Source organism: Pistacia vera, unplaced genomic scaffold, assembly GCF_008641045.1.
Source record: "Pistacia vera cultivar Batoury unplaced genomic scaffold, PisVer_v2 Contig1212, whole genome shotgun sequence".
Taxonomy (NCBI): domain Eukaryota; kingdom Viridiplantae; phylum Streptophyta; class Magnoliopsida; order Sapindales; family Anacardiaceae; genus Pistacia; species Pistacia vera.
The window spans coordinates 8,769-30,868 of NW_022195263.1; the positions used below are offsets into that span (position 1 = coordinate 8,769).

The 22,100-nt window shown below is 34.9% G+C and overlaps 4 protein-coding genes across 7 annotated transcripts; 2 read left to right on the top strand and 2 right to left on the bottom strand.

Annotated features, from left to right (window-relative positions):
• The first annotated feature begins 2,273 nt into the window (after positions 1-2,273).
• LOC116114161 (heme-binding-like protein At3g10130, chloroplastic) lies at positions 2,274-6,825 on the top strand. Of its 4 annotated transcripts, none has more exons than XM_031400318.1 (8): positions 2,274-2,817; positions 3,580-3,717; positions 3,804-3,872; positions 3,970-4,041; positions 5,107-5,189; positions 5,293-5,424; positions 5,576-5,789; positions 6,554-6,825. In XM_031400318.1, exons 1-8 carry the CDS (start codon positions 2,398-2,400, stop codon positions 6,575-6,577), a joined length of 1,152 nt encoding a protein of 383 aa, XP_031256178.1. In that variant the 5' UTR covers positions 2,274-2,397; the 3' UTR covers positions 6,578-6,825. The 4 variants fall into 4 exon arrangements, with proteins under 4 accessions (XP_031256178.1, XP_031256174.1, XP_031256196.1 ...); XM_031400314.1 differs by having other exon boundaries at positions 2,277-2,817; positions 6,570-6,825; XM_031400336.1 differs by having other exon boundaries at positions 2,683-2,817; positions 3,584-3,717; positions 6,570-6,825.
• A 2,024-nt stretch (positions 6,826-8,849) lies between these two features.
• Positions 8,850-11,984, top strand: LOC116114125 (3-ketoacyl-CoA synthase 11). Its single transcript, XM_031400281.1, has 2 exons — positions 8,850-9,055; positions 9,639-11,984. The coding sequence occupies exon 2, from the start codon at positions 9,644-9,646 to the stop codon at positions 11,177-11,179; it is 1,536 nt and encodes a 511-aa protein (XP_031256141.1). The 5' UTR covers positions 8,850-9,055; positions 9,639-9,643; the 3' UTR covers positions 11,180-11,984.
• An 882-nt stretch (positions 11,985-12,866) lies between these two features.
• On the bottom strand, positions 12,867-16,094 carry LOC116114131 (probable histone H2A variant 3). The gene is made up of 2 exons (XM_031400288.1): positions 15,890-16,094; positions 12,867-13,428 (listed from the first exon to the last, which is right to left on the bottom strand). Exons 1-2 carry the CDS (start codon positions 15,995-15,997, stop codon positions 13,132-13,134), a joined length of 405 nt encoding a protein of 134 aa, XP_031256148.1. The 5' UTR covers positions 15,998-16,094; the 3' UTR covers positions 12,867-13,131.
• A 1,213-nt stretch (positions 16,095-17,307) lies between these two features.
• Positions 17,308-20,961, bottom strand: LOC116114091 (serine-threonine kinase receptor-associated protein-like). The gene is made up of 7 exons (XM_031400247.1): positions 20,578-20,961; positions 19,958-20,093; positions 19,489-19,570; positions 18,957-19,132; positions 18,290-18,427; positions 18,067-18,206; positions 17,308-17,879 (listed from the first exon to the last, which is right to left on the bottom strand). Exons 1-7 carry the CDS (start codon positions 20,693-20,695, stop codon positions 17,617-17,619), a joined length of 1,053 nt encoding a protein of 350 aa, XP_031256107.1. The 5' UTR covers positions 20,696-20,961; the 3' UTR covers positions 17,308-17,616.
• Between the last annotated feature and the right edge of the window lie 1,139 nt (positions 20,962-22,100).

Below are 22,100 nucleotides of genomic sequence, written 5' to 3' on the forward strand. Positions count from 1 at the left end.
TTCTTATGCTCATACATACTCGTAGAAATCTGTGATTAATTGCTTGATTGTGTCTGAGTTAAGAGTAGCATAGTTCATACATGCACATGTAAAGTATATATTGCAAGAAATGAATTTTATAATAATACTTTGACGGTCAATATATATCGTGGATTTGGGATGATTTTTTTATTTGCTTTATTGACTCTTTAAGACTCATCGATAATATATTATACTATGTAAAGAATTTCAAGCATGCATGATAAGCCAATATGATTAACATGATGAAATTATTACAATAAGTAGCTAATGATTTTTTATTAATACGGTAACGATCGTACTACATCTTCTTATCATATATAAGTATGCAGTACTCCTGCTGGAACTTCCTAACCAAAGCCCACTAAAAAGAGCTAGCATCCATCCGTAGTGGAAACAAGAAACAAAAACCTACATAAGCCAAAGGGACCAGTGCAGATACGGGCTACTGATTATAACTTTCTATTGAGGAACTATAAGGACCAAAGAAAATAGATAGTTAGGGTTTCTAGCTAGAGCTAGAAAACTAGGGTTTTTTAAAGATGCTTATATTATACATCGTTTAAGCTGCTGGAGCATAGTCATATCCACCATCATCGTCATCGTCGTCCCCGTCGCCTTCCATGGATGCAGCTGGAGCCAAGTCGGTGCCATCATCGTCGTCGTCATCATCTCCATCTCCTTCAAGTGGTTCGTTAGGGTAGTAAGGACACCCATAATAATCATGAATATTATCATCAAAATCATCATGCTCATTAACATGCATGATGAACTGTGAGATGTGAAGCATATTTTCTAGCTAATGCGTGTTGAAGTGACTGAACAAAGAAAAGAGAGATTTCCCGGAAGGACTTGGGCAGGGACATGGGTGCAGATGAACTTTAAATAAAGGGTAGAAAAGTTGTAGCCATAGTGTGGAGTGTTCTGGTTTAAGCATGTCTCGTGGATTTCTGAGGGTGGCGTGTGCAGGACACGTACAAAAATCGCCACTAAATGCCTAGGTGGCACCAATACTGTAAACCCAAAGTCTGTAATGCAGAATCTGTAAGATCGATATTTTGGTTTATGAAGGTTAAATAATATGTATGGTTATGGTGTTTTTATTTGTGGGTGGAAAGGTACAAGTGATCTTTTTGCTTTCTTCAAGGATAGTGGTGGAAAAATGGGACGCATGTCACCTACCCTATGCAATACACATGAAATCATTTCCTTAATTCTGTGGCTGTTTGCCCTTCGTTACAAAGGACAAGTCTGCACTGCAGCGAAGGACATAAGAACAAAATGTGGACCTTTACATACAAACGGAGGAAGAGGATTTATACAGTTAAAGATGTTTTGTTTATTTGTGTTAAACATGATTTTAACACCGACTACTACTCACGTAAAAAGTGCTAAGAAGTTACATATGAGATGATTGTGAGATATGTTTATGATTTCTTTTGTGATCGTTAATGAAGATTACAAATAGAACGATCTTTCAAATGATCTTTTAAGGTTACAAGTGTTTGAGGTGTTCTTAGAGAATGATAAGTCAGTCTCCTTCTAGTAGTGTGATTTTACTATTTTTGCTACAGAATAAATATGTGAATTTGATAATCAATTCCGTTGTGAGGGGTGGAGCTATTTATAGTCTTTTTAGCTCAAGATAATGAGTGTTTATGCAAGTTGTCTTAATTTGGTGAAGATCTTCCTTCGTTCTGATTCGTTGAGAGCTTTCATCTATATCTTTAATTTAATGAAATTACGACAGTTGTAGATGCAAATATCCTTTTGAGTCGGTTTAAGAATCAGATAGCTATCATACTTTGTTTTCGTGCGTTTGTTGAACCCTGATTGATGGAGATGATGTCAACATGTACTTTCGGCATAACAATTTGAAAATTAATGGCTTCATCAAGTCATTATTTATTTAGTTATAATTAAGATTAAGGGTCAAAATCTATTCAAATAATTCTTTTAAACCTGAATTAAAAGTAATAATAGATAGACTTCTGCTCTTCTCGTTTGAACCAATACACTAAATGCTCAAATGTCTTGCATTTTGTTTATAATTCAAATCATAAATACAAGTTGTTCGGTCCTACTTGGGCTTGGTATATAATTTGGTGACCACCAAGAACTCTCTCTAAAGATCAACCATAGCTCCTCAGAAGCCCAAACAACAAAACCTCGTATTTGTACACCTCTATCTCTAATTTGTCCGTTGGTTTTCCCAAAAGCTTTTAACAAACGCCAACCATTCATTTTCTTGGCTCGTGACCTGACCCCAAAAAATGCACGCTCTCTTAACCAAGGCCACACCATTAGATTGGGGAATAAATTAATAACAATGATAAGGGACCCAACAAAAGTTATGCAAATCTGAAACAAATAAATCAAATGGCCACAACAACACGACTTGCCCATCAAACTTTCCGGCTAAATGCCGCCGTTAGCTTCACTTCTTGTCAACCGGGCGCCAGAGGACTCACTAGACTTCCTCTCCCTACAAAAGTTTTTAAGTCAAGAAATTTAGCCGTTAAGACTAACCAAAATTTGAAATGGGCAGTTAGGCTAAACTTAGTGAACCAAAGCAGCCCGCCTAAATCAACGGTGGACGTGGAACGGTTAGTGGGTTTTTTGTATGATGATCTTCCACACTTGTTTGATGATCAGGGGATTGATCGGGCGGCGTACGATGAACAGGTCAAGTTCAGGGACCCCATTACCAAGCATGATACTATAGGTGGCTATCTCTTTAACATTTCGCTGTTGAAGAAACTCTTCAGGCCTGATTTTCAGTTGCACTGGGTCAAGCAGGTGTGTTTTATTATTGTTTCTTTTTGTTGTTGAATTAATAATTATTAATCCTTAATTGCAGTGGATAGAGTGATAATAATTATTAATCATTAATTGCAGTGGATAGAGTGAGCTTTAATTGACCCCCAATTGATTTCATGCGAGCATGTCAATGTCGTGTAGATTGATATGATGTAACTATGTTCTACTATTATTTAACTTGCTGAACTTGTTTTCAGTGCAAGAAAATTATAAATTATATGGTTTAAGAATCATTTGGTTTGAAATATGATATTGATAGTTAATTACTTAAACTATATAGGAAGTGTGTCAGCTTAGGAGTTGTTAATTTATGTATTTGAAGTTCTATATTCATAATTTATTGGAATCTGGGTCGTCAGTCTTGATATGCATGCATGTTTTTTTTTAGTTTAATCCAAATATACGACTCTTGCATGGGTCTAAATTTTTTACTAGTAATCTAGTTTATAAACACCATTAAGAAATTAAGAATGGTTTTATTTAATGGTTCCATTAGGCTTTGCGCTTTTATTAAATTATTCAGTCATTGTCAGAGAAGTAGAAGTTTTCAGATATTGAGTGATGATCTAAACTCCCTGCTTCGGTTTTAATATTGCATATCTACTTTATGCTTTCTTATTGATTTTCTACTTTTTGTTGCTAAAGCACTCTCCTAATATGATGATATCAAGCTCTCTATTGATTATCTTTTTTCCACCTTTTCTAAAGATTTTGCGTCTTTTACTGATTGAGTTGCTATAGACAGGACCATATGAGATAACCACAAGGTGGACTATGGTGATGAAGTTTGTCCTTCTGCCATGGAAACCAGAATTGATATTTACTGGCACCTCTGTTATGGGAATTAATCCAGACACTGGGAAATTTTGCAGCCATGTGGTATGATTTCACCCCTTTCACCATAAAAACTGGTAGGCTATATGCTTTACTAGGAATTTCTTAATCTTTCATTTTCATATTTTTAGGATTTTTGGGATTCCATAGTGAACAATGACTACTTTTCACTGGAAGGTTTGTGGGATGTATTTAAGCAGGTACTCGCTCTTTATTGGCTTAAATTCCATTAGATGGTTATGTTTGTGTGAACACAAATCAGTGTTCCTTCTTATTGTAGAATGTAATTCTTTGCAGTTACGAGTTTACAAGACCCCTGACCTGGAAACGCCAAAATATCAGATACTCAAAAGAACTGCAAACTATGAGGTTGTCTGCTTTATCTTGGATAGATTACTGTTCATTCACTACTTATATGCTTATACTCTGTTGCAGAAATCAGCATCTTTGCAAACATATCCCCAGTTCTTTGAAAGGCACCGATCTTACGCATTCCTCTCCAATTGAGATCTCACATCATTGCATTTCTTTATTAATATTAAAGAGTGGAATCTTCCACTAGTGGCTAAGTTATCAAAGACAATAACAGAAAATGTAAAAAGAGACTTGAATTAAACTTTAATATCCCAGAAAATGATGGTGAGAAAATAAGTATCAGTTGTATGTGAAAAATGGTCCTGCACATGGTGCTGGAAACAATCACTATATCATTGTTTTTTTCCTATTTTGTTTAAGTCACCAATTACATTGTAAATGTGGATCATAAGGTAAGAAAGAGTGGTGTTCTTTTGAAAAAACAGCAAAATTGATTGTATAAATCCAGTGCATGATTTGTGGTGAAGTCATTTCAAATGATCACAGAAAATGAAAGGGAGACTGTATAAGATGCTATGAAATATGCATCAAATATTTGTGCAAAAATCAAGACTAACAATTTCTCTTCAAGGTGGTCTTTCGTGGAATAGATAAGTTTGGATCTCAAAGAGTCTTTATATAATACAGAAACCTTGAATCAAAGCATACATCTTTCTAGTGCCAGAAGATTTCTTCTCTTATGAAATTTCTTGTTTGACTGAGAAAATGAGGAGAATTTTTAAAAAGAAAAATTGAGAGAAAAAACATACTAATTGTCTGAAAAAATTAAAGCTGGCAGGAGTGGTGCTGAATTATGGTATCATAATATATTCATTTCTGTAAGATTTTGAATGTTATTGCTATGACTGTATTCGTTTTCAATCTATTGATCATATTCTCCAACACCATAACTAGTCCTTTGGCCTACATGAAATTTGTGCACTCTAAGTTAGAATTCTTGTTTTTCTGGATAAAAACTTATTCTACTATCATTTGCATCATATCCATGATCAGTTAATCAATCTGAGTTCGTTCCAGATGATTATACATGTTTGGGTAAATATTTGGATGATTGTATAGGTTAGAGAATACACCCCATTTGTCGTGGTAGAAACTAATGGAGACAAGCTATCTGGGTCCTCTGGTTTCAATGATGTTACTGGGTATGTGTTCCTGAAATCCCAATCAGTAACTCTTTTTTCCTATGTGGTTCCTAAGATAATATATTGTTCAAGACAGTAAAAATGGTTTGTTATATTTCTGCAGGTATATTTTCGGAAAAAATTCCACAATGGAGAAGATACCTATGACAACTCCTGTTTTCACTGAGGCATACGATGCTGATATGTCAAAAGTATCCATCCAAATAGTTCTTCCACTCAACAAAGATATGAACAGGTGAGGCCCATCATCCACATTGGCTCCCTTGTTCAAATTGAGACTATTAATATTATGTATAGATGTTTAAATTATAAATCATTTGAAAATGAACATTTGTCTGTCCATTTTATTATTAAAAAGATAAGCTGTAAGTATGATCTTTGTCCAGCTTACCAGGTCCTAATCAAGAAACAGTTAGCTTGAGAAAGGTAGAAGGAGGCATTGCTGCAGTACTAAAGTTTAGTGGAAAACCTACTGAGGATATTGTTTATGACAAAGAGAAAGCATTGCGCTCTAGTCTTATCAGAGATGGTCTCAGACCTAAGAAAGGTTGTTTGCTGGCTCGATACAATGATCCAGGCCGAACATGGAGCTTTACAATGGTATGATACTTAGCTTCTGTTTAAGCACATTGTTCTCAGGTATCTTGAGGTTGCTTCTACTGTTTATCCAGTTCAATGTTTGTCCTGCAATGTTTCATTCAATTTTGAGTTGAACCTCCTCAAATATCCAGCTGTGGTTGTTAGGGTGATTCAACATCTACTTTCAGAAAAAGAATGGATTGTATTGGCTTCAAATGAAAGCCAACATGCTACTCTTTTTCTCAACCTTTGCATACACCATTAATTAACCTAAGGAACTCATGCTGATGTAACTTCATTGGTGACAACTCAAATTCACAAAAGTGTGGTACTGCTTCTGATTGACGATAAATACTCTATACTCTTATTGTGCCATGTAGGGAAAATATGAATTCATAGAATAGAGGAAATCAGAAAATTCCATGGCTTTTTCTGAGTTTGGTATTGACATGGATCATGTATAAAGTGGCACAACTTACTTTCAGATATTTCATTGTTGGAATTGTTATCTTCTTATGCTAGAGTCCTTTTGTTATCTTCTTATGCTAGAGTCCTTTTTCCTATTAGGGATTCTCCTCACCTTTCTTCAGTAGTCATCACTCTCATATAACTCTTTGAACTGACTGAACCATCATGGTTAGATACAATGTGCTTTTTAGCTGGCTTGCTTTGACAGTCTACTATGTTGATGCAACAATTGTTCTATTAATCTGACTTAATTTCATTAAGTACTATCTTCTGAATTTGTAATATTCATTAACACCATTCTTTATACTTGTTTCCGGGCTGGTTTCATTGAAGAGGAATGAAGTGCTGATATGGCTTGAGGAGTTCTCACTGGATTAGTATACTCATGGTCATACTGTCTCACTCCTTGTCTGTCTTCTTAGCCTTGAAGTGGCCTTGAGACTTTGTTCAGAAAAGTGCTGATGGATGTACTGGTACAGGCATGTATCAAAGGATATTTATTTGGCTAGTGAACATATTTGGAAATTTTTGCAGTTGTAAAGATGCATACTCTTATACGAATGGAAAATTCTTCCACGATCCATACTAATACTGTTTGCTTCCTTTCTCCTCGGATTTTTCTCCATTGTTTTGTAGGTTATTGTGTCATCCATTAAGGAAAAATCTCCATGAAATTAAATACAATACTGGATTAAACTCCATAAAGTCACATTTAACATTGAAACAACTATACTGTTCCAACAATTAATTGCTAACTAGATATCTCAGGTTCTGCTTTATCTCCACCACACAGGTACCGTCCATAGAAATGTCCAATCTTTAACTTGTCATTTTGCGCATTTATGTGTTTTGAATGATTTTGCCCAACTCATGGCAGCATACTGGCCATGGGTTATTTAGTTAGACATGATAAACTTTTTCATTTGTTGACTCTTTCCTTGCAGATATCTGAATTGTGAAACAACTATTCACAAAGGTTATCTGCATGCCTCCTAAACCGCCAACATGAACTGTGGACTTTAAAATTTTTGCTTCTTAATTATAAAGTGATGATGCAAGCTGAAGCTGGAGATACCCCTTTATTGCTTATGGTGGACTTGAAACAAAAGTCGTAATGAAGAAGCCAAAGAATTTGGTTGGTGAAATGGAATTGAGATCAACGCTGGCAACCTCCAGAGGGACCAGGACAAACATTTCCATTCTCACTAGCAAGATTGATGCTAAATGCTAAACAACATACCGCAAAAAAAAAAAAAAAAAAAAAAAATCTTAAGAGTAGTCGTACACGGCAGAGCCAGTGTAAACCTGTGGATATGCATTTTCCAGGAGTCTTGCTTCATATCAAACACAAAAAGTTGGCTACAGATCTTTCAAATACGTGTACTAGCGGTAGCCTCTTTTACAACTCAACCCACCTTATGTAATTGGTGGCAATACATGTGTAAAAGCTCCAAAAAAGAAGGCTTAAAATCTTTCACGTGCCAAGTTGAAGTTGGTGACCTGTCCCTTTTCTCTTTTTGGAGGATTTACATCTCATTCACATGCTTGCTCATGGTCCTTTGTTTGTCTCTGCTTAGTTTTCATTATCAGATATATCTTTGATTGATTCTTCCATTGCTTTCAGCTTTGGAGTAACTGTAAGAGTTTTTTTATTTTGACAAAATGAATACACAAATTGATAATAAACAAATCCCAATTTGTATTTCAATAAGTAAAAATTAAAAAAGAAAGATAAAATGGTTTGTTGAGAATAGTTGGTATAAGTAATATTAATTCTATAAGGGAATCAAGATATTTTACATTTGTGAATGTTTAAAAATATAAAAACGGGAAACAAGAAAGAAAGACGACAAACGGGGGCAACCACATGAAATGAAAGGCCCACAAATCTTATAAGCACAGATTTATATCTACATGATTTGGGTTTAGTATTCACGTGAGACCTACATGAAATCTTTCATCATATATCTTAGTTAATTCCATATTATCGTAGGAATTTTTAAATAACAATTAAAGATGTATTATCTTTCTTTTTTTATTTTTCATAATAAGAGTGTCCAGACTGGTTTACACACACCTTAACTAATCCATCAAGACCTTAAAATTATCAGTCGAATAAGAATTCCGTGACCCCCTCTTAGCATATCCTCGGAGATTCTAGAACTATCGATCGAATAAGATCTCCGATAACTATTCATATTAATATATTCTTCGAAGTTCAAACTCATAAACTCTTGAGTAATATGTTTAAAAATTCCTACCACGTCTACTTGGAGTTGGAGGTAGTTATATTAACCTCATTTACGCTGTAAGAATAGTTTATAATTGTTGATGTTTGTGCCAAATTTATAGAAATGTTTAAGGTGGGATTATTTGTTCTTTGCAAAACTCTTAAAAAGGAGTAATTGTATGAGTTGTTTTTGGCTTTTTTGCTGGCAAATATAAAAGTTTTTCTAGAAAAAAATATTTAAAAAAAAAAAAAGTTACCTGGCCTTTGTAAGTCAATGAAAACGTTACAGATAATTGGAGAGTGGTGGTTGTAACGTTATATAGTTGTATCCAACTGCATAAGCCACCGCAACCGTTTGATAATCCGACAAAGACTCAATTAAACTGAAGTCAAACATTCAAAAGAATCAAAACAATACGGCGCCGCCCTCTGTCTCTCTGTAGTAAGCTTATCAGCTTCTTAAACGGTCTCCTCTATTATATTATGGCTTTACTTTTTCCCCTCTTTTAGCCTTCATTTTTTCTTTTCAAATTTCAAGTGTCTCTCTTTGGATTTTCTGTCGGGATTGAAGCCATCTGCCACCTCGAAGGTATGTTTTCGTCATTTTAAGACTATTGTTGCATTTTAAGTTTATGCACGTAATCCTTTTATGTGAATGCTGGTCTGGTTTAGCACCGTAATTTTGACTGATTATGAATTTCTCACCTGAGCTTGTGTAATTTTATCTCATTTTCATCTACAAATGGTAACAGTGGATTTTCATGGCTATTGAATTGGGAATAAAGAATAATTTAGTTTTTCTGGAACAATGTGTGTACTTGATTGTGAAGGACTTGGAATTTTTATTTGTTCACATTTCAGATTTTCCAGGCCTGGGTTTCCTTAAAGTTAATTTCTTGCATATTTCCATTAGCAGAGTATTCTGTTCACATTACATGTTTCATATTTTGAAAAGAGGGGGAAAAGTAAATCCTCATAAAAAGGGAAAATAGAAAAAAGTACGTTTCAGATCTAAATCCAACGTGAAAAGGTTACACAAGTTATGCTTTTCCAGAACTGCTTTTGACATTCTTATTTGGTTTATTGTAGTCCATGTCATTTGCTTCAAATTTACAGTTATTATGATCTTTATCGGCATCTGATCTGAACTTGATAAACTGTATTTGTTGCAGGGAAAATGTCTGAGCCAAATCTAAATACGCCGTTAAATCCCCCATCATCAACTCGAAAACTCCCTGATTTCAAGAAGTCTATTAAGCTAAAATATGTGAAACTTGGGTACCACTACCTGATTACTCATGGAATGTACCTCTTCCTTTCACCTCTAGTAGTCCTAATTGCTGCACAAGTCTCCACATTTTCTCTCCAAGACCTTTATGATCTTTGGGAGCATCTACAATATAATCTTATCTTTGTTATTATATGCTCTACTCTGCTTGTATTCCTTTCAACACTCTACTTTCTCACTCGCCCTCGCCCTGTTTACCTTGTAAACTTATCCTGCTACAAGCCTGAAGAATCTCGGAAATGCACAAAAAAGATTTTCATGGATCAATCCCGGATGACTGGTACGTTTACAGAGGAGAATCTCCAGTTTCAGCACAAGATCCTTGAAAGATCTGGACTTGGTGATTCTACTTACCTTCCAGAGGCTGTCCTTAACATCCCTCCAAACCCATCAATGAAAGAAGCTAGAAAAGAAGCTGAGGCTGTGATGTTTGGTGCAATTGATGAGCTTTTTGCTAAAACTTCTGTGAAACCCAAAGACATCGGTATCTTGATTGTGAATTGTAGCTTGTTCAATCCAACTCCATCTCTGTCTGCCATGGTTATAAACCATTACAAGCTTCGAGGGAATATAGTTAGCTACAATTTGGGAGGGATGGGCTGTAGTGCGGGCTTGATTTCAATCGATCTTGCAAAAAATCTTCTTAAGGTCCATCCCAACTCTTATGCATTGGTTATCAGCATGGAGAACATCACATTGAATTGGTATTTTGGTAATGATCGGTCAAAGCTTGTATCGAATTGTTTGTTTCGAATGGGTGGTGCTGCAATCTTGCTTTCAAATAGATACTCTGACAGAAGAAGATCGAAATACAGATTGGTGCACACTGTCCGTACCCACAAGGGTGCCGATGATAAATGTTTTGCCTGTGTTACTCAAGAAGAAGACTCTGAAGGGAAGATTGGTGTTAGTTTGTCGAGAGATCTGATGGCTGTTGCAGGTGATGCTTTGAAGACTAACATCACCACATTAGGGCCTCTTGTTCTGCCAATGTCTGAACAACTGCTGTTCTTAGCTACATTAGTTGGAAAGAAACTTTTCAAGATGAAAGTCAAGCCTTACATTCCGGATTTCAAACTGGCTTTTGAGCACTTCTGCATTCATGCTGGAGGAAGAGCTGTATTGGATGAATTGGAGAAGAACTTGCAGCTATCTGATTGGCACATGGAACCATCAAGAATGACACTTTATCGGTTTGGCAACACCTCGAGTAGTTCTCTTTGGTACGAATTGGCTTATTCAGAAGCCAAGGGAAGGATAAGGAAGGGTGATAGAACATGGCAAATAGCATTTGGTTCAGGGTTCAAGTGTAACAGTGCGGTGTGGAAGGCTTTGAGGACCATAAACCCAGCAAAGGAGAAGAGCCCATGGATGGATGAAATCCACAATTTTCCAGTAGAAGTTCCTAAAGTATCAAACTTTTAATTCAAGAACTTGGAGCTGCCTCTGTGAATGGAGAACTTTTCTTCTTTCTTGTTAGGATGTTGGGATTCATTTTTGCTATCCATGTGGGGATGTGGGTGGTTGTTGCTTAATCTGTGGCTGGCTGTATGGGATTCAATTATTTTAGGGTTTTGGTTATTGCAGATTGTCCTATTGAGAGACCTGATTGGTATTTGCTGCTGGATTAGTCATGGCTTAAGAATTTGGCAATATATTGATTCATGTGTATTTTATGAGACCAGTTTATTGTAGATCTAGCTATTCTTATAAACGAAGAATTGGTAGAGTTTGGTTTAAATCTAGTTGCGGTGTTACTAATCTGAATTTTCTGCTCAAGTTGGTTTTGTCTTCAACACATGTTCATTCATAGATAGCTCAAACAACAATATTAGTTCCAACACGTTCTATTCTTCTTTTCTTGCCATGGTCTTTTTAATAAGGAAGCATAGGCAGGCAGGGAGTTACTTGGCCTGAAATGTGGAAGAGCTTTTTAGTCCGACTCCGAGAAAATGGACAGTCAAACCGCAGGAAGCAATGGGTCGTCTTCTGTCTTTAGTCTCATACGATATTGAGGGGAAGCAAAACTCTCAATGGTAGTGGTGTTGCGGCCTTAAATATTTATGGCCTCTTCCATAGCCATGTGACCCGTAACAGTTCAAAGAGACTAATTTATGGGCTGATATATCCTTGAACTAGAAGCGTGCAATGTATCCCTATAATTTGCAACCCTGTATTTCGTTTCCACGGTGTTTGAATAAAAGCCTTCGTCCACCTTCAAGGATTTAAAGCAATATAATCGAAAGCTTGAGTGGTGTGGCTATCTCCGCAGAGTGCAGACAGCTTTAGATGCTGTCTGGCGCATGACGGCTTGAGAGTGAATGGTTTGGTCACTTATGGGTTATATAAGCAACATGTAAGTAACTCGTTGATAGAGACAAAAAGAATATTAAGTCATTGGTTCTCAAGATACTTACAGAATTTAAAATAAATTATTTTATTTCAATCAGTTAATTAAAGTGCTAAAATTCTAAAAATAGCCAAATATTTTATAAATTTGCCTTTACCTCTTCTTATATATTAAAGCCGTCTTTGGTTATAAAACACTTTTGATATTTTTCTATTTAAATAATTAACAATTTTTATATAAAAGCTTTACTATAATAAGGTTTACTTAAGGAGTCATTGGTTCTCATTTCTCAATACGAAATGAGAACACCGAAACAACTTAGCACAACTGTAACAATTTCCAGTAAGACTGCTGAGCTATTGCCAAAAGGGAAATTATGCAATTCTTTCAGTGTGGAATTTAATTTCAAATGCTTTAAAATAGACTTGAAATCACTTTAAACACCCTCCTTATGTGCTTGCACCTTAGTCCCAATACGGCAATACCCCACAAACATACTTCACGACAAATTATTGCAGATTAAGACGACTCCGACTGATAAAGGGCATAAGCTAAGATGTAACAATTCATCAACATGGGAATCATCACTGGGCAGTGAATCCATGAAATCATGCAGTTAAATCTTACATATCCATATCTGTGAATCTGTACTCCATCAGATTCATTTCATTATCACGTCAAATAATGAAGAAAACCTGTACTCAACTGACAATAGGCAATATGCACAATGATGGCACTACAAACAAAACTGGCACAAGGGCATGTGACTATTCATGACAACCTTTCTGTACCATAGAAATATTAAACTTGTTAGAGAATGTCATTATCCACAACATATGTCATAAACAGAATACCAGGTTCAGCAACCAAAGATCAAGCATAAGAATAAAACAGATAAATGTATGATCCCACTTAACAGCTGGAGTGAAAAATCCATAAATTTAATCAGAGGATGAGGAATCTGTTCGGCTGTTCCCACATTTTGAGTTGAGACTGACAAATATATGCAGCCATAATCCATTTGAAACTAGTCCTTGGTTGACTTGTTGATGAGTGATTTATGGATGTGAGGGATGACACCCCCACCAGCAATGGTCCCTTTGATCAAGGTATCAAGTTCCTCATCACCACGGATTGCAAGCTGCAAATGCCTGGGAGTTATACGTTTCACCTTGAGATCTTTGCTTGCATTTCCAGCCAACTCCAACACCTCTGCAGTCAAATACTCCAAAATAGCAGCTGAATACACAGCAGCAGTAGCTCCAACTCTCCCATGTGCAGTAGTCCTTGACTTCAAAAGACGGTGTATCCGACCCACAGGGAACTGCATGTTAAATATCACACAAACTATTCAGTAAGGACCCAATTCTTTTTTTTTTTTTTAATAAAGAAAACAGAGCATGCAATACCCGGTGTCAAGTAACATTAATCGCAACAGTATTCAGAGAATCTTAAACAGGATCCAGAACACTAAATACGTCTTTCAATAATATCAATAAAATGATAAAAAGAATGAAGCTATCATTCGCCCTTTCCGGTTAGTGGGATCAATTTCATATGAATTTCCCCCATAAAAAGTCCTTGTATCATGTGAAAATGACATCTAAAAGTTAAAAATCCAATAATAAGAAAAGATCCCTACATCAGGTCCTCAAAACTTGAAGTCACATACAGTAATAACTTGTAATGTGCTATTTTAATACCACCTCCAATAACTAGCTAGTTTCACCAACCTATTGCTAACATAGACGAGATAGTGGACTCTATATAATTAATCCCCAAATCACTGAACCAGGTAAAGGAGGCATTAGATCTAAAGAATCTTATTGGGTGGCCAAAATGTTGCTCTCTCATCTATATTTACTAGACGTTATGACCAAATAAAACTTGGTGAAGAAGTAGTAGTTCATCAAATATAACAGACAGCTGCATTTATAGTCAACATATTACATGAACATTTATATGTATCAAATTAATAAAGGGATATTATCAGGTACCTCCCTTGAGGTATCATGTTTTCTCAAGTGCTTCCCATATCAGAAATCTCCGAAAACCTTACCTCACATTTCAGCTTTCTTCCATTGCCTCCCTTTTCCACCATTTTCTTACAGTCAAACATTACCGAACAGGGGTACATGCATTATTTCAACCTAACTTATACACTCACAAGTGACAAAAACCTAATTCAAGGTATAAAGCATTTCGTTGTTTTCTTTTTCTCCCTCTCGGCCTCTTTCTCTCTAAACACATTCTTCTCTGTCTATGTAAGGAAAAAATCTCTTCAAATATATTCAATGATTTTCTCCATCTCCTAAGTCAGATGAGCCTTTTATTTTTTTCTTCCTTCAATGATTTGAATGGTCATGCTGGTGACTCTATTTATTGGGTTTCATATGGAGAAAAACTGCGGCCATATTGATTCAATGGTTTATAGTGACGGAAAACGCAACAGGGTGATGATTCTCGATTTTTATTTGATTCTTGATTTCTTTTAAAATCCTATTGTCTATAGTGGGGGTTCTGATATTTCTATTATTTTTGGCTATTGATGGTGGTGGATGTGGCAATGAAATTGAACTTTTGTTGTTTGATTATTTGGTTGTTGACGGTTGGTCGGTGGTGAAGAAGATGTATTTTTGGGTTTTTTGTTATTTTTTAAGAATTATATGTGATATTATTTTCAATTGTTTTTAATTTAATTTGAAGAAGAATATCTGTTGTGTTATGTTGGTAAATTTGTTCTTGTGATAAAGGTACTGCAAATTACAAATTTTCTTGTGATAAATGCACTGCAAATTTGTAACTTGAGTTGGAATGAGAAGTTGCAAATTTTGATTTGCAAATATATTATATATTATTTAAAAATGTTAGCCGAAGTTACAGTACATGAATAAGTTTAATTATAGAAAGATTTAATATATTCACTACGTATTAGATAGTTTATCAAAACTATAAACTTTCATCAACAAATGGGAATTAATTTGTTAATTAATTAATTGTTTTGGGTTTGTATTTTATTTTCTGTTTATTTAATTATTAAGGATATTGAAAAAAAAATGAGGTAGAGCTGGTTAAGGCCATTATCGGCTTTTGACATTTTCAGTTAGACTAAACTGTGAGTAAACGGTGCCCAAGGGATGATTCTGAGGAAAGTTGAAATGTGAGGGGAGGGTTTTGAGGATTTCTGATACATTTGTGAGGTACTTGAGAAAACCTGATACCTCAGAGTAGGCATTTGATAATAACCCATTAAAAAATTACCAGGCATCATATTCTTCAGTTGCACAATCTAGGACTACAGGAATAATGAGACTGACTTAAAACCAACCTGAACAATCACCTGTGACATACTTTAAATTACATTTTGGTTCAAGACACATCAAGTTTCAGAACCAATAGCTTACGAATTAAGCACCATAATCATCTATAGCCTTTCTCTCAATCACTCACCCAATAATTCAACATATCTACCATAAACTTCAAAGCACAAGGATTCAAGCTAAAATTAATAACTCACTCATCTCAGAATACATGTTTTATCTAACTTGTTCAATTTCACCTCATGTTCTGATGAGAATTTACTCTAGGCCACCAAAATATAACAAAAACAAAACTGTAATATTAAAAAAGAAAACCTAATATGCAAGAAAAGAATGTCGTTTAGAACATAAAATTGACAATTCTTTAATGAAACAATGAAATTAATAAGGAACATAAAATGGGTGAAAATTAAAAGCGGAATGTAGAGGAGAAAAACGCAAATATAGAGAGAGATCTAAAAGAACCTGAAGGCCGGCTCGGGAGGAGCGAGAGATTGGTTTCTTCTTGTCCTTATCTTTGTTACTGGCGGAGGCCTTTCCCATAATCAAACCTTTTGCCCCTTTTCCAGACATCTTTCCCGCCAAAATGGAATTTTTTTTGCAAATTCAGACACAGAGATGGTAGACAACGAGAACGAGAAGGAGGCACTCGACACACAGATGATTGCAATTCAACCAACAAAAGTCTTGAGGGGTTACTTGTTTATTCAGCTTTGCTTTTTTTGTATTTACATAATTAGCCCTTCTTCTTCTTTTCTTACAAATTAAAAGCCCTTGGATGCTTATATATTTACCTTCATGGTACTCTCCTTTTTTTTTATTTTTCCCATTTTTCTTTACCAAAAAACCAAGTTCACCCCTCCATCACCATGTCATATCCTTTTATTTATTTTATTTTTCTCATTATAAAATAATATTCACATAGACGACACGTTGGCTAATGCATTATGATTATTTATGATTATTCTTTAAAATCAAGAAATAGAATCATTGATCAATTCAAGTTGCTTTTATGTGTAATTCCAATTCAATGCGATACAATTATTTTAAATTTATAATCCCATCAAAATTATCAATGCAAACTTTATTACTATTGAAACAAATTAAATTACGTTTTTAATAAGAGTGATTATTAATTAAGATGAGCTATAAACTTCAACTAATGGTGATTTAAAGTTAAACCAAAAATTAAAAAGACTTTAATACCCTTCAATTAAAAAAAAAACAGAGCTTGGCCAAGTCCTCAAAATTTAGCTGTGACGTTGGTTCTCAATCTTTCTTAGTGATTTTTAGCGCAACATGGAGATGTGTATCATTAGTTCTTGACTGCACTAATGAATAATAATGATATTGAATTCCAACAACTCCACCCATGTATATGTAAATTTAGTTTTTAAAGTTTTTCCTATTAAATCTTAAGACCAATATTAAAACTTTTATAAACGCCTTACAACTTCCAGATTCTGAAAAGATAATCTCAGTTTACACAAAAAGTTGAAGTAAAGTATCATTTTTCTAATCCCATTTCATTGATGCAAAGTTTTTTCAAATTGCCCCTTTGTTTCAATATTATATCACTATCCTATTATACTATTATATCCTAAAAAATTAAAAATGCATTTGATTAAATATTCTCAAAATCTTATTCTATTTTATTCATTTCACAAAACATTAATAATTACATTTCTCATAAAAATAACTCAATTTTGCTTTTTTTTTTTTTTCAAAATACTATTCTAAAAATCATCAAATAATGAATTAAATGAAGTCAAATTACGGCAATAAAACTAACCAAGCCAATATGCTATAGAATCATTCAGGGATCCTCAAAATGGACGGGAAGAAACTAGAAATATAATAATACTTCAAAGCATCTCAATTTTGTCAGGCTAACTGTTAAAATGTTAACAACTTCAGTTGGAGATAGTTCCTGATTGAAGTATACCCGTAGAGATCCTTGCTGCATTCCACTGTACACAGTGCTTATAAGTCTAAACATGCAAAATTAAAAGGTCCATAATTCAATTTCAGAGGCAAGCAGAACTTGTACACGACATTTGGTCCAGACTATATCTATTTAATGCATCATTAACAAGAAACTATGAAAAAATTCTGGTTTAGTCTCTATATATAATATCTAAGAGATCTGAACATTATGCGAAACAAAATGATGAGAAATGTGATTGGCCTTATCACTCATTTCCTGCTTCTTCTTTCTCTTTAGTCTTCCCCTCATCTGCAATATGGAAACCTTCAATCTTGCGCGAAACCTCTTCTGCAGTTACCTTAACCTTTCCAACTGAACCATTTGCTGGTACAGCTTCAGTATTATCATGAGTCAAAGGGCCTGTCTGCCATATTCTAATGGTTCCATCCTCTGATCCTGAGGCATATGATTCCCCTCCCGGTGAGAAGCGCACACAGTGTACAGGACCATGGTGGCCTTTATTGCATGCTGTACCCAGACAAAAATTAATAACTACAGAAATAACGAGGCCTAAAAGTTATTTTGAGATACTACATTCAATAGACAGAATGTAGCACGAACCACCCAAACTCATATTGTCAATTAAAAAGATCACATGAGAAACAAATCATTTAAGTTTTATTTTAATAGATTGAGTTCATGTTGAAGTACATACCTATCTCATCACCAGTGTGGAAATCAAAAACACGAATCCACATATCTTCTCCCCCAGCAATGAACTTATTCCCATACTTTGGTTCCAATGAAGCTGATTCTATTGTGCATGGCATGTTGTAGCTCTTCACAAGCCCAAAACTGGGGAAAGAAATTAATAATCTTAGACAGAACAAGGTGGAAACCTGGGTAAAGAAAAATAATCAATCTGGCCTAAAACTTACTGGTTTGCATCCCAGAATTTAACTGTTGACCCATCAGCAGTTGTGATATACCGACCATCTTGACTCACTTCAGCACTGGTCACAGATGACTTGGTCTCGAGTGTTTGAACTATCTTACCACTTCTTACATCCCATAACCTGTACAACCACTAATAATTTTAGTACTGATTAGAAAAAATTTCAAGAACTATTTTCAACTTTAACTTTAGGAGAAAACATGTATAAAATATTAAAATATAATATAATTGAATAGCTAGCCCAAGAATTTTTCTATCAAGTAACAAGAAGTAATCAAACATCTGCAGAATATATGAAGAAATTAACATTTTTTTTAAATCTCTTTTTCCTTAAGCCAAAAGAATACTAAAATCCCCTACGACCTCAAATTTAACCCTCATTTTCTAAGATTTGATCCCCAAACCTCTGCAAATGCAATGCAGCTTCGTAAGTGGACCTATGTCTTTAGCTTATTCTATCTACAACTTGCATTAGTATATACTTAGAAAAGCACCCAGAATTTTCATGATAAACTATCACATTACAGTTATTGAAAGGAATCAAAAAAAAAAAAAAAAACCCAAGATATCAAACAAAATTACTTTCCATGTAACAACGTAAGTATCACATCAAAATGGCATTAAACATGATGCAGGAGAAATAGGCATACCTGACACCGCCCATGTCAGAGCAAGAGCTTAACATTGTCTGATCACTATGGAGCCATGCAACAGTTCTGACTGAACCAGGAGATCTATCCACTTCTCTTGGAGGTGCATCTGGACGATTCAAATCAAAAATACGAAGGATTTTCTCCACTCCTCCAGTCAATAGAAGATGAGTATCCTGTGTACAGTTTGAAGAAAACATCAAATGTGATGCATCATGAGCCTAATTATGTGTTCATAAATACTAATCCACCAAAATCCCCAAAATGATTAAGATACATAGAACTACCACAACAGACAGTGAAGATACTACATTCACAGACCAACTGAAATGATTAGATTAACACTAATCATAAAGGGAAAAAAAATTAACCATAACACAACAATTCAGCACATACATCTTCATGAACTTGAGCTTAGCTTCAAGCTAGAAACATATGGTCCAAATTGACTCCAACAAATAGAAACGACTAAAGGCTTTCAGAATAATCTTATGTCATATAAAATAAAAATAAAATAGAAAAAAAAAATTACCTCGGAAAAAGCACAAGCTCGAACGATGTGCTTGTGCTCAAATGAGTGCAACTCGTCTCCAGTTAATGCATCCCATACTTTCCTGCACACATAATTTTAGTGCAAATTTCATGTGAACCTATTTATCTATAATTAAACACCTCACTATCAAGTACCAAAAAAAACTTATCAACGTATTAACTGTATGGAATTAACACCAAGAAAATGATGTCTCTATCTCTATCTCTGGCTCACCATCAATTACAGATACATCCAAAATACACTAAATACTCAACACTCAACGTGTTTGAAAAAACATGCCATTTCTAAAAAAATTTCAACTTATCTGACCTCTCATACCGTAAGAATCATCAAAAGGTATCAGGTTATAAAGAATTAGATGAGAAAGTCCTATAAGCAAGTTTCAGATACATGCGAAGACAAGAATTTTAAAGTTACTCTTACGAGAAAAGAGGGGTCAATTACATACGCACTAAAATCGGCAGAACCAGATGCAGCACGCATAGCATTGGTATCCAGGCAGCAACTCCACACCGCACCCTTGTGACCTTCAAACGTCCCTATCCAATCTCCAGTCTCTCCATTTCTGAGCATGGGAGTAGAATCTGAATTACACAAGTACAACGATCAGATTCAGCAATTGAAAATTTTATTAGATTTGCTACAAATAAAATTAATTATCATTCCAACAAGCTCATGTCAGCATATTTGTATTACAGAGTCGATTATACAATCTCCTTTTCCAATTCAGCATCTCATTGCACTTATAACTATGGATTAAATCAATCCAACACTAACACCAAATCATCCTAGGATTCCAAATCAATCAACGATCACAAGCAATTACAAATATACTGACATTTAGAATTCCAAAATCAATCAACGATCACAAGTAATTACAAACTTATACTGACATTTAGAATTCCAAAATCAATCAACGATCACAAGAAATTACGAACTTACACTGACATTACCATAAATTAGTATTCAAAATCATCAACGATCACAAGCAATTACAAATTTATACTGACATTATAATAAATTAACAGGAAAAAAAAAAAAGAAAAAAGAAAATGAAGAGATGCGTACCCTTGCTAGCACTGATGAGGAAAAATCCATCGGGAGTAATAGGACTGTAAAACAGATCCACTACGGGCCTAGAATGGCCGTGGCATACAAGCGGAACGGCAACCTTTTTCTTATCCATCCCTTTAAAATAATCAATATTCAATTAAAATGGTTTTAAATTGAGATGAGAAAATGATATTGAAAAAAAATTGGATTTACAGAAATGGATATAGCGGGTGGTATTGGGGTAATTTGCATAAATCTACGCCTCCTAAACCTAGGGCCTAGGCTCTGAGAGAAATTGAACTGTTTAATGGTTCAGGGGGTAAAAAAAGTACGAGAAAACTATAACCAATTTTGCTATACAAAGAAAACAGAGCTGGGTCGGTAACATGAGTTACAAGAAAAACGCTTCTGCTGGATGTCATCTTATACACGCGGACTTTTCCTTTTCTTTTCATTTTAAATTCTGAATAATTAAAGAAATTTTCATTTAAACCCCCCTAATTATATTGATCAATAATGTCACGGACACCAAGTTTTACATCGAAATTTTGTACCAAACGATGTGTCACCTGAGTAGACGCAATCACGTAACATATTAACAAATATTTCATGAATGGACGCTCGTCCATCGTCCATGATTATTGAACGATCGTTTATTTTAAACGGACTCCTGTCCATAAAAAAATAATAATAGATTCACATCTATATTATATGGACAAGCGTTCACCTAAAATTGATATCCGTCTATAATTTAAATTTAAAAAAAATTAAAACAAAAATAATGGACGCCCATCCATAATATATGGATGAGCGTCCTTATTAGGAAAAAAATAAAAATAAAAAAAACAACTAATGCACTTTCACCAATTGAAACAAAAATCATTTCTCTTTTACCTCTAATGGTTTATCACCTATCATGAAGTGCATCAATATTAAGGTCTTCTTTTGATGATTCTTGGCAGCTATTTGGCATTGGGTGTATTGGGATCTAGAAATATTTGGTGATGAACATACAGGAAAACCTTCTTTGGATTTGCCTAAGATCTTTGGAATTCATTTATTTTTCTTCGGAGTAGCTTGTTTTGGGTTTGGCGCATTTCATGTAACAGGATTGTATGGTCCTGGAATATGGGTGTCCAATCCTTATGGACTAACTGGAAAGGTACAGGCTGTAAATCCAGCGTGGGGTGTGGAAGGTTTTGATCCTTTTGTTATTCCTTGAAATGAACCTTTTTTTGTAGCTTTTCATTCCTTCTTAACTTCATGTGGCTCCTACCCCGAGAAAATCAAAGAAGTGTGGTGGAACGGCGTCAAAGTGTCTGCCTGCCGATGATGAAGCTTCACTGGCTGAAACTTCAGGTGTAGATGTCGTGGAAAGGTTGTATATTGATTTCAGAAATAGCACACATATCACTAACCAACTTATATATCAGTGTCTCAGGCACAGCAGGATTGCCATGTCCTCTAATTGACCAATATGAAGCTCTCCTTGCAACTCTATCGCTAGATTCCAAAGTATTGTGAATGCTTTCCTCTAG

Coding starts and splice junctions, on each gene's coding strand:
- LOC116114125 (XM_031400281.1), top strand. CDS start 9,644: ATGTCTGAGCCAAATCTAAATACGCCGTTAAATCCCCCATCATCAACT.
- LOC116114161 (XM_031400314.1), top strand. CDS start 2,398: ATGGCCACAACAACACGACTTGCCCATCAAACTTTCCGGCTAAATGCC. Junction 5,190..5,292: donor GGTTTCAATGATGTTACTGG/GTATGTGTTCCT, acceptor ATATTTCTGCAG/GTATATTTTCGGAAAAAATT. Junction 5,425..5,575: donor CTCAACAAAGATATGAACAG/GTGAGGCCCATC, acceptor ATCTTTGTCCAG/CTTACCAGGTCCTAATCAAG.
- LOC116114091 (XM_031400247.1), bottom strand. CDS start 20,695: ATGGATAAGAAAAAGGTTGCCGTTCCGCTTGTATGCCACGGCCATTCT. Junction 18,428..18,956: donor TCTGACATGGGCGGTGTCAG/GTATGCCTATTT, acceptor GTGGTTGTACAG/GTTATGGGATGTAAGAAGTG. Junction 18,207..18,289: donor AAATTCTGGGATGCAAACCA/GTAAGTTTTAGG, acceptor TTCTTTCCCCAG/TTTTGGGCTTGTGAAGAGCT.
- LOC116114131 (XM_031400288.1), bottom strand. CDS start 15,997: ATGTCTGGAAAAGGGGCAAAAGGTTTGATTATGGGAAAGGCCTCCGCC. Junction 13,429..15,889: donor CCTCCCGAGCCGGCCTTCAG/GTTCTTTTAGAT, acceptor TTTAACATGCAG/TTCCCTGTGGGTCGGATACA.